This window comes from Oncorhynchus kisutch, linkage group LG20 (assembly GCF_002021735.2).
Source record: "Oncorhynchus kisutch isolate 150728-3 linkage group LG20, Okis_V2, whole genome shotgun sequence".
Lineage (NCBI taxonomy): Eukaryota > Metazoa > Chordata > Actinopteri > Salmoniformes > Salmonidae > Oncorhynchus > Oncorhynchus kisutch.
The window spans coordinates 25,608,058-25,625,123 of record NC_034193.2 but is presented as its reverse complement, the minus strand read 5'-3'; the positions used below and the strand labels follow the sequence as shown (position 1 = coordinate 25,625,123).

Below are 17,066 nucleotides of genomic sequence, written 5' to 3'. Positions count from 1 at the left end.
TTTCAGCGCGTGGGCCACTTATTCTCCCAATATTCATTGATTTGTTTTCTCTATGTAATCAAAATGCAGTTAACCAGTCCTATAATTCATCTTCCATATCAGAATAAACTAACGTAAATAGCAAATTAAGAAAAAAGGTCATTGGGGATTTTTTTTGTACCACAACACTTATCCAGTAATAATCCCCAGCCACCACTCTTACTTTGATAACTGAAATCGCCATGGTCCTCTTCTTCTTTGACTTTCAACTCCGTCGGTTGATATTTATTCACCGATGTCCTGCCACGAGGCTGCGTAGATAAATGTATAGATTAATGAGCATGAACGCATTCTATAAAAAAGCACGATTAGCCTATATCGCGGTCAAAATCCTACAAGAGCTCCACGTGAAGTGTGTCTCCTGCCTCAAAGTTGTAGCAGACATTAACCAAAGCAAAGGGGCAATGGTGAAACAGGCATGCCAAATGTACCTCTTCTTCCATCGTGTCCCGCAAAATCTAGTAAAGAACATGAAGCCTATGTAGGAGGCTATTATTTTGAGCAAACTTTGTGTTAAAGTATAGTCTGTAGGCTAGTCTGTGTCCGGTAAAGCGTCGAATAACGATGTAAACGCTCCCATGGGGCAGAAGTCAGCTTGTTGTTGTGATTCTAGATGCCCGGGACGTCACGCTCCAGGAAATCGATGAATCCGGGAGAGAGAGAGCGCGCGTGTTTGAAAAAGGGAAATCTTCGTGGTAGCTATTGATAAAGAAGAACATCAAGATGAAGCAGCTGCTTTACAAGTGGGACGCACTTTTGAGCGCTACATCCGGAGGGGTTCTTGCTGATTTTAGGGAGATTGTGAGGTGGTAGTTTTTGGAAAAAGGGGACCCTTGCCCTTTGGCTGATCCATTTGACGTTTGGGCTCCCGAGTGAAGCAGCGGTCTAAGGCACTGCATCTCAGCAAGAGGCGCCACTATAGTACCTGGTTAGAATCCAGGCTGTATCACATCACAGGGTTGTGATTAGGAGTCCCATAGGGCAGTGTTTGGCCGGAGTAGGCTATCATTGTAAATAAGAATTTGTTCTTAACTGACTTGCCAAGTTAAATAAATAACTATGTTAAATAAATTAAAAAGTTGGGTGCTGTGGAATCAATGAGGGTAACCATAAGTGGTCTTGTGATAATTGTATATGTTTCTGCTGGTCAGAGGGAGCAGGTGCTCCATGTTAAACGAGTGGGGGCAAGAGATGTGAATTGTTGTTTTGCTCTCAAGAAAAGGGCACCATTGAAAGTAGTGATTACTGGGGTAGCGGTAAATGTGAAAGCTGACCAACTGAAGGGGAAAATTCACAATATTTGTGATGCTCATCGTTTGAGGCGACACAGACAGGGTGACGTGAGTGGAGAAACAGAAGTCATTGTCTTTCCTGTTGAGTTTTGATGTTGAGTTTTTGCCCGACAAAGTGATGTTAGGATATAGAAGTGCATTTGTGCTGACTACATTATGTTGTTACAGGTGTCAAGCTTATGGGCATGTTGCAGCAGTGTGTAGGAGGGAGGTTCCTAGGTGTGAGGAGTATGCAGAAGGGCAGGAGACAAAAGAATGTGTAGCATTGGGGAAAGTAGTGGTATGTGTTTAATTGTGGGGGTTCCCATGGGGCTGGGGATTAGAAATGTCCTGTGCGAGAGAGGCAGGTTGAGGTTTCCAGGGTTAGAGTAGTGAAGAAAGTAGAGGAAGATGGATCAAAGGGGAGGGATCCTGAGAGGAGTGGTGTGAGTAGTAGATTTGTACCAGTACCAGAGGGATAAACCAACAATTGATATGTTTCAGTAAGAATGGATTTTTGGCATTTATGGCAATGGTTATCAACTGTACTGCAGGGATGGATTGTGAGTTGCAGAAAATAGAGGTTGCAGAAAGGTATTTGAGTGTGCGAGACTTTACATCAGAAGAGTTACAGGGTGTTTTAAGTGGTGGTGTCCCATCCTTCAAGGCTGTCGGCCTGAAGTAGGACTAAATCGATTTAAATAGTGGAGTATGGTATTTATTATTTTTAGTGTGTAGTGTTTTAAAAAATAAAAAATAATTATGCAAAGTATAAGGGAGTTATACATCAGTCTAGTAGGTGGCGGTAATGCAACGTGTATTGGATGCCAACCCCCGTTAAACCTAATCGAAGAAGAAGAATTCTAGATGGCCAGATTGCTAGCAAGAATGACAAACTGCCATGTGGGGAATGTTAGTGGCTCATTTAATCTTGTTCTTGATACCATGTCTTGAGGTGTTTTGACTGATTTCATGTCAATGCTATATGGTTTAAAATGGCTAGCTAGCTAACCAATAACTGTAATGATGTATTTGAGACAAGTGGTCATTGTGCGAATGTATTTATGTTTTCAATAAACATTGGAGATGAAATATACTTTACATTTTGTCAACAATCTAAGCCAACCCTGTCTGTTTTGCCCCATAGTTGTGCACCATTAGGTTGTTGCTTAACAACCAACCCCTCTATGTTCACCTAGCTAGAACATTTTGGTTTCTAACCTTGGCATTTTAACACAATGGGCACAGAGGTGTAAATTGCTATTGGGCAGATGGAGCATGGCCATGAAATGCCAGACAGACCACCTGAATATGGTTCCTGTCTTTGTGAATTGGTGCATTAACACAAAGCGTTGACCCAAAGATATAGAACCTTGTTGATACTTGAAAATAGAGGGTTTCACTCTGTTTTTGTGTTGTATGCCAATTCGATTTGAATCAAACCTGTAGTTTCTAATTGAAGCCAGAAAGTTCATTTCTTTACCATGTTGTCTTGAAGTAGCCTTCTTAACGCCTTAGTACCACAACATGAGTCATAATACCCATAAAACCCATTGGTCAAACAGGGAAATGGTTCCAATCGTTTTTCCACCATTCAATTTTCCCATTTGAGGATTTTAGAAACACTTAAAGTAAGGTCTGTTTTGTTTAGGCTTGCACTGGCGTGACGTTTTGATAACTGGGTAAATCTCTAAGGTAAGAAACTGGATTACCTATGAATAAACTGGCAAAAAAAAATGTAATGGACAATTCTGTGAACTGTCTCGTGCACATTTTAAATTAACGGTACCTGGTAGCAAAGGTGTCAGCTAGAGATAACGTGCAGGAGCTTGCAGGGATTTGACGTCTACTTTGAAGCGAATTAGGATTTTTGAATCAGAGGAAATAGAGCCAAATATATTGATAAGTCACCTTGTCCGAAAGAGATTTACATGGTTATCAAAACGTCACGCAAGGGTAAGCCTACACAAAACATAGCCCTTATGTCTTTCTAAAAGCCTTAGTGTTTATAAAATCCCCTTGGGAAAAATGAATGGTGGAAAAACATTTGGAACCATTTCCCTGTTTGACCGCTAGGTTTTATGGGTATTATGACACCTCCACTGTGGGGCTCTATTGCTAACATAATGGATGCTTTGGAGTGGATTACTTAACGCAGGCTTCTTTCTTTTCACCTTTTCATACAGGCCAGTAAATGTGGAATGAATGCAATGTTGATCCTGTATTTTCAAGTATTGTGGTACCTGTTATTGGTATGCTTGTCACAGCATTGTCACAGCATTGTGGAGTTTGTCAGGATCAAAATAAATATCAAAAGGAGCAAAGCCCAGGTAAAACATTAGGTCTTCTGAAAACCTAACCCTGGGATAAAGTAAAAATTTTCAGCGGGGCAATTACACAAATGTTTTTTTATTTAACTAGGTAAGTCAGTTAAGAACAAATTCTTATTTACAATGACACCCGGACGACGCTGGGACAATTCTGCACTGCCCTATGGGACTCCCAATCAGGGCCAGATGTGATACAGCCTGGAATAGAACCAGGGTCTGTAGTGATGCCTCTAGACCTCTAGACCACTGCGCCACTCGGAAGCCCAAATGTTCATGCCAAAGACACACCAGAATTGCTTTCCAAGTTGACTGAGCCTGAAAGGTCCAGTCTCAGTCTCTTTTTACCTGAATGGCAAGCATCACATCTGGAGGAAACTTGGCACCATCCCTACGGTGAAGCATGGTGGTTGCAGCATCATGCTGTGGGGATGTTTTTCAGCGGCAGGAACTGGGAGACTGGTCAGGATCGAGGGAAAAATGAACAGAGCAAAGTACAGAAAGATCCTTGACGAAAACCTGCTCCAGAACACTCAAGAACTCAGACTGGGGCAAAGGTTCACCTTCCGAACAGGACCACAAACCTAAGCACACAGCCAAGACAATGCAGGAGTGGACAAGTCTCTGAATGTCCTTTACTGGCCCAGAGACCTGAAAATCGCCGTGCAGCAATGCTCCCCATTCAACCTGACAGAGAGGATCTGCAGAGAAGAATGGGAGAAACTCCCCAAATACAGGTGTGCCATTCTTGTAGCGTCATACCCAAGAAGGCTCAATGCTGTAATCGCTGCCAAAGGTGCTTCAACAAAGTACTGAGTAAACTGTCTGAATACTTATGTAAATGATCAGTATTATTTATTTTTTTGTAATACATTTGCAAACATTTCTTAACCTCTTTTTGCTTTGTCATTATGGGTTATTGTGTGTAGATTATCCTCAATTAATTATATATATTTTAGAATAAGGCTGTAACGAAACAAAATGCAGAAAAAGTCAAGGGGTCTGAATACTTTCCAAATGAACTGTATATACACACATAATTCATGTGTACATTACTCTTTATGACAACCTGAACCTCCTTGTCATCCAAGTGAGGATAAGTACAATGTAATTACTCGGTGTTACACTTCATTTTAACTAGCTAAATCCTGTGCATCTTGGATGTGTATTTACTTGTAATTATTGTATACCTACAACGCACATTACCCATTCTGACTATCTAAAACCACAGTAATACCTTGCCTGTGTTTAGCTCCATTCAGTCTTTTTTTTCCCCATCCTGAAAAACCTCTGTCCTTCAAAATTACAAGCACACCCATAACATGATGCAGCCACTACTATGCTTGAAAATATGGAGAGTGGTACGCAGTAATGTGTTGGATTGGCTTTACCACAAACATAAACCTTTGTATTCAGGACAAAACGTTAATTGCTAAGCCAAATGTTTTGCAGTGTTACTTTATTGCCTTGTTGTAAACATGATGCAAGTTTTGGAATATTTGTATTCTGTACAGGTGTTAAGGTTTTCTTCCGGTGAAAGAGAGGCGGACCAAAATGCAGCGTGGTTATTTCGATACATGTTTAATAAAAGAAACACGAACAATACAAAACAATAAACGTAACGTGAAACCCTAAACAGCCTTATCTGGTGCAAACAAAACACTGAGACAGGAACAATCACCCACGAAACACTCAAAGAATATGGCTGCCTAAATATGGTTCCCAATCAGAGACAACGATAAACACCTGCCTCTGATTGAGAACCACTCCATGCAACCATAGACTTTTCTAGACAACCCCACTATACCACAATCCCAAAACCCCAAGACAAAACACACCACATAAATAACCCATGTCACACCCTGGCCTGACCAAAATAATAGAGAACACACAAAATACTTAGACCAGGGCGTGACAACAGGCTTCCTCCTTTTCACTCTGTCAATTTGGTTAGTATTGTGGAGTAACTACAATGTTGTTGATCCATCCTCAGTTTTCTCCTATCACAGCCATTCAACTCTGTAACTGTTTTAAAGTCACCATTGGCCTCATGGTGAAATCCATGTGTTGTCCTTCCTCTCTGGCAACAGAGTTAGAAAGTACGCCTGTATATTTGTAGTGACTGGGTGTATTGTGCCGTGACTAACATTAATCTAAAGACAGTTAATTAGATAACTCTTTAATCGTTACCCGATTTTAAATTAATCATAACAATTAACTCATGATCTGGGGCACCACGAGAGCGGTTCTTTAATGAGTTAACATCTCTCGAATTAAACTCAAAAAGGTCTTTACCTATCACGTCTATAAACAGTCAATTTGATAGTCATAACATCATATCATCATTGTGAAGTCGTAAACTCTTTGCATCTGAAAAAAACAGCCTTCAGTACTACACATTGTTTTCATTTTTTATTTACTAGCTATTTAAAATGGGAACACAGGATAAACACACACAGTGTAGACCGGTTGACTGGAGAATTAATGCGCTGAAAACAGGTCCCTAGCGGAATGACAACATGGATGCTTGTTAATGAAGAGAGAGGGGGACAGAGACACTTAATATTGCCACATTCAGAAATGACTCCCACCTACAGTAATCATATACTTTGCACACGAACCTCCACCCGCTTTGAACAAGAAATCATGAATGTATTGACGTGAAATGCCGGGGTTCGCCGGGGATCTCTCGGTGAACGTGGCAGCCTTGGAAAGGGGGTTGGGCCCTTTCGCGGCACGCTTGTAAGGCTCGGATTGTCTGAAATGGTTCCAAGAACACTTCTCCCGTTGTTCTTCTTCGTAGTTGTCCTGTATCCAGTAATTTGTCGTGCAGCCCTGAATAGAACTACAGCGTTGATTTTCCTTCCATTTGCTCTTGAAGATGCTTCTTTGAAGATAGGCTAGCCAGCTGTATCGATGGTGTCCCAGTGGGGTAATGAGAGTAGCATAATACGACGGTTTGAGCAGAGTAACAGGATGGTCCTACTTAAATTCGCTTTCGAATATACTATACTTACGACAGCTAATCAGCTGTACCAGTGATTGTCCGAGAGGTGAGTTTATAGTATCCACCTTGTGTTGAGATTCAAAGTTCAAATCCTTTTAAACTCGCAGCTGCGGGTTCACACTCTTCTGGTCTACTGTGTTAATTCTTAACACATCGTTTATACCTTTTGCTCGAGAGTGGCGATTCCGGCAGGCTGGCACACTCCCTGACCTCACTTCGGGGCCGGTGATTACTCAAGTTATTGGGAAAAAAAATCTTAACTTCTCAGATCACATCCATCTTATCAAAAACACTTGCAATTTTTCATGTTACATGCACAAGATTTCCTTTATAACATTTATGACATCACTAGTGTTCTATAAATCGCCTCTGACCATTCCACACGTTCTACGTTAGAAATATTGTTCCAGTATTCGCTTTTGAACGTGTTAAGAGTTTCAGCGGGGAAAAGGGTCTGTTGAGACAAAGCACATTCCTTTGTTGAATTCGGAGAGCACAGGCCTGGATCTTCTCCCTTGATTTACAACAGGACGTGAGTTGTTAATCAAATCAAATCAAATTGATTTATATAGCCCTTCGTACATCAGCTGATATCTCAAAGTGCTGTACAGAAACCGAGCCTAAAACCCAAAACAGCAAGCAATGCAGGTGTAGAAGCAACTAGTTCTTTCCTTCCCCCTTTAAGGCCAAGAGGGGGTCTGATTGAAGTTATTCATTGCAAACCTGATCTGACCTATTTGGATTCTCATGGTCAGACATGACAATTGATACACCATCAAGTATAATTTATAACTTCACCATGCTCAAAGGGATATTCAAATGTCTTATTTTATGTGACTTGTTAAGCACAAACTTACGTTCTCTCCTGTGTTGATGTTTTTGACATTGTTTCTTTTGCAACGATCTTTCATGGTCTGGATTTTGAACACGGACACTGTTCTCAACCTCGTTTTTTTTTAACACTATTACATGACATCAGTGTCAACACATACGGGCACGTTCGAGGTCGTCGTTAAATAAATTGCACCAATGCATCCCATCCAAAAGTGAGACTGTTCCTCAACATTAAAACCCTTGCAAGGTTACATAATGGAATAAGAGTTTGTGTTGACCATTAAGTGTATTTATAAGCCATTATTCAGCCAAGCTTAATAGGCTTACAATTTGGCAAGCATCAATTTAAACCATTACTGTTTCTTAATGTAATAAAAAAAAAATGGTTAAAGTAATTGAACCATTGTCAAATGCAACATTAAATGATTCAACAAGTATGTTTTTTTTTTTATGTGAACCATTTGTTAACCCGTTTTTGCCATTGGGCCTGGGCATCACACTCCAGATCTTTATTGCCGAGTTGTGGCAATGAGGTGGTCGGTTTTCAATTGGCTAACACTGGATCACGTGGTTTGTGCAGGCTGAAATACAGTACAGTGCATTAGGATGCTATTGGAAACTTGTCCACCAGCATGGTAACAGGTATTTGTTGTTACACCCCTGTACTTAGACTGCAATTACCACCAGTTACATATTACTACAGTGTATTACAATACTTAGTGTAATTACACTGTAATAAGGACCCCTTAAAATGAAGTTAGCAACATTTTCTCCCATGTTTCTTCTATTAGAATATTGTGTGTAATCTGTATATAGACCCTCGTAAAACTGACTATCCTACCGATCCTTGACTTCGGTGATGTCATTTGCAAAATAGCCTCCAACACTCTACTTAGCAAACTGGATGTAGTCTATCACAGTGCCATCCGTTTTGTCACCAAAGCCCCATATGCTACCCACCACTGCGACCTGTATACTCTCGTTGGCTGGCCCTCACTACATATCCGTCGCCAAACCTACTGGGTCCAGGTCATCTATAAGTCTTTGCTAGGTAAAGCCCCGCCTTATCTCAGCTCACTGGTCACCATAGCAACACCCACCCTTAGCACACGCTCCAGCAGGTATGTTTCACTGGTCACCCCCAAAGCCAATTCCGCCTTTCCTTCTAGTTCTCTGCTGCCAATGACTGGAACGAATTGCAAAAATCACTGAAGCTGGGGACATATCTCCGTCACTAACTTTAAGCATCAGTTGTCAGAGCAGCTTACCGATCATTGCACCTGTACACAGCCAATCTGTAAATAGCCCACCCAACCTTCCCCAAATTGTTATTCATTTCTGCACCCCAGTATCTCTACTTGCACATCATCATCTGCACATCCATCACTCCAGGGTTAATGCTAAATTGTAATTATTTTGCCACTATAGCCTATTTATTGCCTTACCTCCCTAATCTTACTACATTTGCACACACTGTACATAGACTTTTTCCTATTGGTGTTATTGACTGTACGTTTGTTTATCCCATGTGTAACTCTGTGTTGTTTTTGTCACACTGCTTTGCTTTATCTTGGCCAGGTCGCAGTTGTAAATGAGAACTTGTTCTCAACTGGCCTACCTGGTTAAATAAAGGTGAAATTAAAATAGAGTGAATGTTTGAATGCATCCCACATGCGACCACATGCACACAAGAAAAGCTACATCAATGCACCCCTCCAAGACACAAATCTCATATTTTCATTGCATTTCTTATGAGGCGAAATCAGCCATTTAAAAAAAAATTGCTTCACAGAAAAGAGCAATTTCTCAAGCAAGAATTTTTCTGAAACTGTCGGAGTAGTTTGAGTAGGGAGGGGTGTTGTAACTCTAGGGGTCATGGGATCACATTCCCATAGTGTGATTGTCATGAGACGGGGTGATCTCTCTCTATGTTCACCCCCAAAGACCCCTTTTTGCCCAACCCTCATATCATGAGTCATAAACCTTTCAGGAATCAGGGAAGGGACTGTTGTTTCTGGCCAACCAGGAATAATTATAGGCAGATGGAATCAGACAGACAACTGACTTGTCTTCCTGGTCTTCCGAGATATTGCTGACAGAGTGTTCACTAGGATGTATAAACAAAAGGTAGCAGTCATACCAGGAAAAGTTTGAAATCTGTCCCTCAAGAGACACAACCGAGGTCATGTGGTGTGTCTAATAAAGGTTTCCTTGTTCAACATCCCATGATGTTGGACAGGAAAAAACCCAACTCCCTCTCACAAGAACGTTCGTAACACAGACAAACGATTAAGTATAGATTTTTAACTCCATCCCCCATGATGAGGCCATCGTAAGAGTCACACCCACCCTAATAAAAACTGCTCCCTGGCAGTTGTAAATGGAGATAAACTCAGACAGACAGGAGACTGGGAAAATACCTGTCGAAGAAGAATAGACTAAAAACAGAGGGTCTGTTCAGGCGGGGCCATGCTATGGCTTCCTAACTACACCGACTAATGGAAAATGGAACCGACTGAGGAGAAAGAGACATCTTGCAAGACGGAGAGGCACGAGAGTTGTCATTCTTGAATTGAAACTTTAGGAAACGGCCTCTGAACTCAGAGGCACGTCTTCCTCACAGAGAAACAGAATACTGACCAGGACTAAAGAAAAATGGACAGAACTTAACACTTAGCTGAAAAACAAAAAATGGCCCACGTATGGAGTCTTAAAAACACACCTTCATACCATGTGCTGCAACACAAAGTTGACTGCACCAATAGACGGTACTGACACGGGTCGAGTAGAGAGAGGACCTGACTAAGGCTGGGTGTATACCGTATTTTACTAGATACCGGTATTGATGCACGGACCGGTTTGGGTTTTTACTTTACCTTCTAACGGTATTTAAGTTGGTTAAATGTGATACACAATGTGTAACGTCCATTTGTAGTTTACTCCGCTACTTGAGTCATCCCTCTCCGCTCTCGCTCTCTCCCCCCATTCAGCTTTCCATACATACCTAGTCCCACCCCGTCAATCAAGGAGCGCATCTGTTGTTGCTTGACCACGAGACATTTTCGTTCAGTCTGCATGGTCAGTGCAGCACATGCAACAATGTTGACAACGATGTTTCCACTTTGATCTTAATATAAATCCACAAGCATTCTATAATTACCCATATTAGTTTGTTTCTTACATCTGCAGCTAGTTTGTATTTTCTTGGCAAGTTAGGCTAACTTGCCAAGTCACTGTTGCTTCATACTCATTGCCAAACCCACTGGCTACAGGTTATCTACAAGTCTCTGCTAGGTAAAGCCCCGCCTTATCTCAGCTCACTGGTCACCATAGCAGCACCCACTCGTAGCACGTGCTCCAGCAGGTATATCTCACTGGTCACCCCCTAAAAAATGTTTTTTGAGAGGATGCTCAGGGGACCGTAGTGTAGTTACAAATCAATTTTAGACTGCAAATTGACAGCAATAAGCCCAAACAAATCATATTTAACTAAAACGTAATAATTTCAAACCTTGCTTACATTTGTATATGATCACGTCTCTCTCTTATGCGTGGAAATACTTGAACAGATTTCCCAAATTAAAATCACTTGGAGCTGATTTCCTGGTGTTTGCACAGTTTATGGCAAAAAAAATGTTGCTTACAGAAGGAGCAACAACGGCTTAGCCGAGAAGTGGTATGCCACACAAGCTCACAGAACGGGACCACCGAGTGCAGAAGAGTGTAGCGCATAAAAATAGTCTGTCCTCGGTTGCACCATGCGCAATGCCAAGCGCTGGCTGGAGTGGTGTAAAGCTCACCGCCATTGGACTCTGGAGTAGTGGAAACACGTTTGGCGGATGCCAGGAGAACGCGACCTGCCCGAATGCATAGTGCCAACTGTAAAGTTTGGTGGAGGAGGAATAACAGTCTGGGGCTGTTTTCATGGTTCGGGCTAGGCCCCTTTGTTCCAGTGAAAGGGAATCTTAACGCTACAGTATACAATGACGTTCTAGACGATTCTGTTCTTCCAACTTTGTGGCAACAGTTTGGGGAAGGCCATTTCCTGTTTCAGCATGACAATTCCCCAGTGCACAAAGTGAGGTCCATACAGAAATGGTTTGTTGAGATCGGTGTGGAAGAACTTCACTGGCCTACACAGAGCCATGACCTCAACCCCATCCAACACCTTTGAGATGAATTTGAACGCCGACTGTGAGCCAGGCCTAATCGCACAGCATCAGTGACCCGACCTCACTAATGCTCTTGTGGCTGAATGGAAGCAAGTCCTTCCCAGAAGGCTTCCAAAAGGCACGCATCAGCAGCTTGTGTGCATAGAGGCCTGGGGATTCTAAAAGTGTTTGTTAATTCATGTTCAATTACCAAGAAACCAGCAGTCATTTGCATGATTTCATGACCACCACAACTGATACCATTCCATTCAATAATTTAAAAAAAGACAATACAAGTCTCTAGTAAAATATTTATGCCGAGTGCCAGGGCTCTCTATTCAGAGACATCAGTATCAAGCCCATCCGTCAGTCTGGACTTCATCACATCATCTTGCAAGTCTGTATTAATAGTAATCCCTAGGGATGTGCATCTTTTCCATACGTGTTTCTGTGAACACATACACAGTGTCACTGTTCTATAACCAATGGCAGTTAGGATAGGTAATATCTGACACACAAACGGGTACTATGTTGAACATGTCAGATTAAACCTAACCCATCTGGCAAAAGCATCTCCAGACCATGTGTAGATATAGGCAGAGTTGAGGCACATGGAATGAAAAGGGTGTAATTATTGCTGGACATTTGTGCTGTACTGTATTATTAGTAATCCCTAGGAGTGTGCATCTTTCCCTTTCAAGGCGATTTGATACGTTGGCTATCAAGATACATTGGCTCTGATAAAATACAGGAACGATACGTATAAGTATGAAACAATTACGTGCGAATTGGTTTGATTAGAGAACGAATTGATGCAAACTCATTCCATGCAATAAGATACGATTCCATGCATTAACATCTGTTGCAAAAACACATTTTTCCATTGTAAATTAAAATCTGCTGCTGATGGAGCTCCCGAAGCCACTCCTGCGTTGTCTTGGCTGTCTACTTAGGGTCGTTGTCCTGTTGGAATATTAACCTGCTCCAGAGCGCTCAGCACCTCAGACTGGGGCAAAGGTTTTCATCAAGAATCTCGCTGTACTTTTCTCCGTTCATCTTTCCTTCGATCCTGACTAGTCTCCCAGTCTCTGCCTCAGAAAAACATCCCCACAGCATGATGCTGCCACCAACACCGCTTCCGAGTGTATTACTCGCTAATGTTCAGTCTCTGGACAATAAAGTAGACCAGCTCAGGGCGAGGATCTCGTTCCAGAGAGACATCAGGGACTGTAACATACTTACTCTGTTGTTTCACAGAATCATGGCTCTCTCGGAATATACTGTCTCTGTCCATATAGCCAGCTGGGTTCTCAGTTCATTGTGCAGACAGGAATAAAGAACTCTCCGGGAAGAAGCAATGTGGGGGTGTACGCTTCATGATTAACTACCCAGGGTGTGATTGTGAGAACATACATGTATGTATGTACTATGTAGGCACCTATGCAGAGCCATAAGGGAGACTAAGCATCTACTACCACAATCAGATAAGGGGGTGCAATGTAGCACCTCTTTTGTCTCCCCAACTTTGATTCTGAAATCCCCATCACCCACTAATTAACTTGTAGTTCTTGCAGATTAAATGTTTGAGCTTGTGACGTATCAATCAATATTTGTTTACAAATTAGCTATGACATTAATATTTAGCATTATTAATAACCTAGCTAATTCCATAGGTTGTCACTCAACTAATTAAAGCCTAATATCGCACAAGCCATTTTAGCATTTGAATGCTGAAGGTCCTGCGTAGAGATGTGCAAGAACAGGCTGCCTACCTAGTGTTGGTCAGCGTTTAAAGCTGGGCAGCGTGCAGTTTGACCACAGCAGGCTACTGAGATTGCCTGGGGCATGCAAAATTACTTGTAGATCAATGACTATCAGCAGTTAAATGCTTAGTTCGACACTGGAGATTAGGTTTTAATGGGAATTGTTGTGTTTGTGCTGTTCTATTTATGTGCTGTTCTATAAACCAATTTCTGTGTTCATTCAAGTGGCTGACTGTACAAATCACCGATCATTAGCTGCAATTTGGCAGTACACCCAGACTGTTTTGAACAAAAGACTGTTTTGAACAAAAGATCTCAGTTTCAAGGTCTCAGCTTAGAGAGAAGCTTCGTGAGGTGTTGGTAGGTCACATGAATGAAACAGAACTGTAATGATGAATTAATTATGCTAAATCATGCAAATATAACTTGTCTGTGTATAGCCATATATAAGACAACTGTTGGGACTGGCCCAGGAGAGCTCCTGATTGACATGTGTACTATGGTGCATTGAGTTGGTTGGAACCTCTCCAGCGCGCTGACAATGATTCATTTAAGATTGACTTCAAGTGTCCCTGTGTAAGAATTTTTCAACAACAAGGTATTTTCAGGAGGTAGAATAAAAAAAAAAATGTATGAGCAAGAATAAAAATGGTGAATCAGCAATTCATAATGTTTGAATCAATTTTCTGACAGATGCATGCCACTTATGGACAGGTTTGGGGTCTACGGACCAATGCACTTGACTAGAATCTTAAACATTTGAATTGTGACGATTCGTATCGGTGAATGTTACATCCCTAGTAATCCCCTCATTGTGGATACGTTGAGTGCCAGGTCTCTCTGCATCTGAACAAATACACAGTGTCACTGTTCTATTACCAATAGCAGTTAGGGATAGGTGATATTAAGCTTTATTCATTTAAATCGGTTTTAGAATAAGGCTGTAACATAAAAAAAAAATGCAAAAAGGTCTGAATACTTTCCAAATGCACTGTAAATTATGTTTCACAATTTGGTTATCAAATGTATCAAAGTAATGACGTGGGTTTACGTGAGGGCATGTCTGCATGATGCTGATGGACATTTGGGACATTTGAACGTGGAGCATAATTTGATGACAATTGTAATCCAAACCCAACCGTCATTTACTCATGGTGACGAACTGAGGTTCCATACTCAGTTTTAGACCAGACTGCCTTTACGACCAAAAGGATCCTATTTACACTTTAGTCAAATTTGACACTAGAATAAATGATTTTGGCTCATATTGATGCCACATAATCCCCTTGAAAATGGCCTAGTTGGTTTTTAGGGGGAGTCCCTCTTTCACAATCTCCCCCTGAAGGTCCAATAAGAGGTTACACAAACCGGTTGAGTGTGTATAATAAATATTTATGCAACTTGTAACTCCCCTCACAGAAATTACAAGCATACTGTAGATAGGCAACTATGTTCTTTGGCTTGTCATTTTTATCTCAGAATTTGTTTTACTTAAAAGACAAAACAAGCTTTACCTTGAAGTCCTTCTACATCAGAAAGAGGATGTCATACTGGTCTCCCAGGGTGGACCACTCTCATACAGTGATTTCAGAAAGTATTCACATCCCTGGACACGTTGTTACAGCCTGAATTAAACATTTATTGACATTGTTTTCTTCCTAGGCATAATGCAAGGCATTATCACTGGGATACGAGGTGACAACAGGGCCTAAAAGTACAAAGTGTTTGTTAGGTTAAGCCTGTTAAAATATGCTTACAATTATTAAAAGACAAAAAGTGTTTGTGATTGAATTGTGTTTGGGAAATAAAGATGGTAATATTTCATTCAGTACAGACATTTTTAGGCGGCTTAACTAATCAAATCAAATTTTATTTGTCACATACACATGGTTAGCAGATGTTAGTGCGAGTGTAGGGAAATGCTTGTGCTTCTAGTTCCGACAATGCAGTAATAACCAACAAGTTATCTAGCTAACAATTCCAAAACTACTACCTTATAGACACAAGTGTAAGGGGATAAAGAATATGTACATAAGATATATGAATGAGTGATGGTACAGAGCGGCATAGGCAAGATACAGTAGATGGTATTGAGTGCAGTATATACATATGAGATGAGTATGTAAACAAAGTGGCATAGTTAGTGGCTAGTGATACATGTATTACATAAGGATGCAGTAGATGATAGAGTACAGTATATACGTATACATATGAGATGAATAATGTAGGGTATGTAAACATTATATTAGGTAGCATTGTTTAAAGTGGCTAGTGATATATTTTACATCATTTCCCATCAATTCCCATTATTAAAGTGGCTGGAGTTGAGTCAGTGTTGGCAGCAGCCACTCAATGTTAGTGGTGGCTGTTTAACAGTCTGATGGCCTTGAGATAGAAGCTGTTTTTCAGTCTCTCGGTCCCAGCTTTGATGCACCTGTACTGACCTCGCCTTCTGGATGATAGCGGGGTGAACAGGCAGTGGCTCGGGTGGTTGTTGTCCTTGATGATCTTTATGGCCTTCCTGTGACATCGGGTGGTGTAGGTGTCCTGGAGGGCAGGTAGTTTGCCCCCGGTGATGCGTTGTGCAGACCTCACTACCCTCTGGAGAGCCTTACGGTTGTGGGCGGAGCAGTTGCTGTACCAGGCGGTGATACAGCCCGACAGGATGCTCTCGATTGTGCATCTGTAGAAGTTTGTGAGTGCTTTTGGTGACAAGCCAAATTTCTTCAGCCTCCTGAGGTTGAAGAGGCGCTGCTGCACCTTCTTCACGATGCTGTCTGTGTGGGTGGACCAATTCAGTTTGTCTGTGATGTGTACGCCGAGGAACTTAAAACTTACTACCCTCTCCACTCCTGTTCCATTGATGTGGATAGGGGGGTGTTCCCTCTGCTGTTTCCTGAAGTCCACAATCATCTCCTTAGTTTTGTTGACGTTGAGTGCGAGGTTATTTTCCTGACACCACACTCCGAGGGCCCTCACCTCCTCCCTGTAGGCCGTCTCTTCGTTGTTGGTAATCAAGCCTACCACTGTTGTGTCGTCCTCAAACTTGATGATTGAGTTGGAGGCGTGCGTGGCCACGCAGTCGTGGGTGAACAGGGAGTACAGGAGAGGGCTCAGAACGCACCCTTGTGGGGCCCCAGTGTTGAGGATCAGCGGGGTGGAGCCTACCCTCACCACCTGGGGGCGGCCCGTCAGGAAGTCCAGTACCCAGTTGCACAGGGCGGGGTCGAAGACCCAGGGTCTCGAGCTTGATGACAAGCTTGGAGGGCACTATGGTGTTAAATGCCGAGCTGTAGTCGATGAACAGCATTCACATAGGTATTCCTCTTGTCCAGATGGGTTAGGGCAGTGTACAGTGTGGTTGAGATTGCATTGTCTGTGGACCTATTTGGGCGGTAAGCAAATTGGAGTGGGTCTAGGGTGGAGGTGATATGGTCCTTGACTAGTCTCTCAAAGCACTTCATGATGACAGAAGTGAGTGCTACGGGGCGGTAGTCGTTTAGCTCAGTTACCTTAGCTTTCTTGGGAACAGGAACCATGGTGGCCCTCTTGATGCATGTGGGAACAACAGACTTGGATAGGGATTGATTGAATATGTCCGTAAACACACCAGCCAGCTGGTCTGCGCATGCTCTGAGGGCGCGGCTGGGGATGCCTTCTGGGCCTGCAGCCTT

The 17,066-nt window shown here is 42.1% G+C and overlaps 1 protein-coding gene across 6 annotated transcripts in view; it reads right to left on the bottom strand.

Moving 5' to 3' along the window:
* The window catches only part of coasy (CoA synthase), a 35,968-nt gene extending 35,098 nt beyond the window's left edge, over positions 1-870 (bottom strand). For 2 of the 6 annotated variants that reach the window (XM_031799721.1, XM_031799720.1), the window contains exons 1-2: positions 471-850; positions 203-290 (exon numbers count right to left, since the gene is read on the bottom strand). In XM_031799721.1, coding sequence (XP_031655581.1) covers positions 203-223 — 21 coding nt within the window. In that variant the 5' untranslated portion in view covers positions 224-290; positions 471-850. Of the gene's footprint in view, positions 1-202; positions 291-470 lie in introns of all 6 variants that reach the window. The other 4 variants (XR_004204528.1, XR_004204529.1, XM_031799719.1 and 1 more) reach the window with 4 other exon arrangements.
* Between the last annotated feature and the right edge of the window lie 16,196 nt (positions 871-17,066).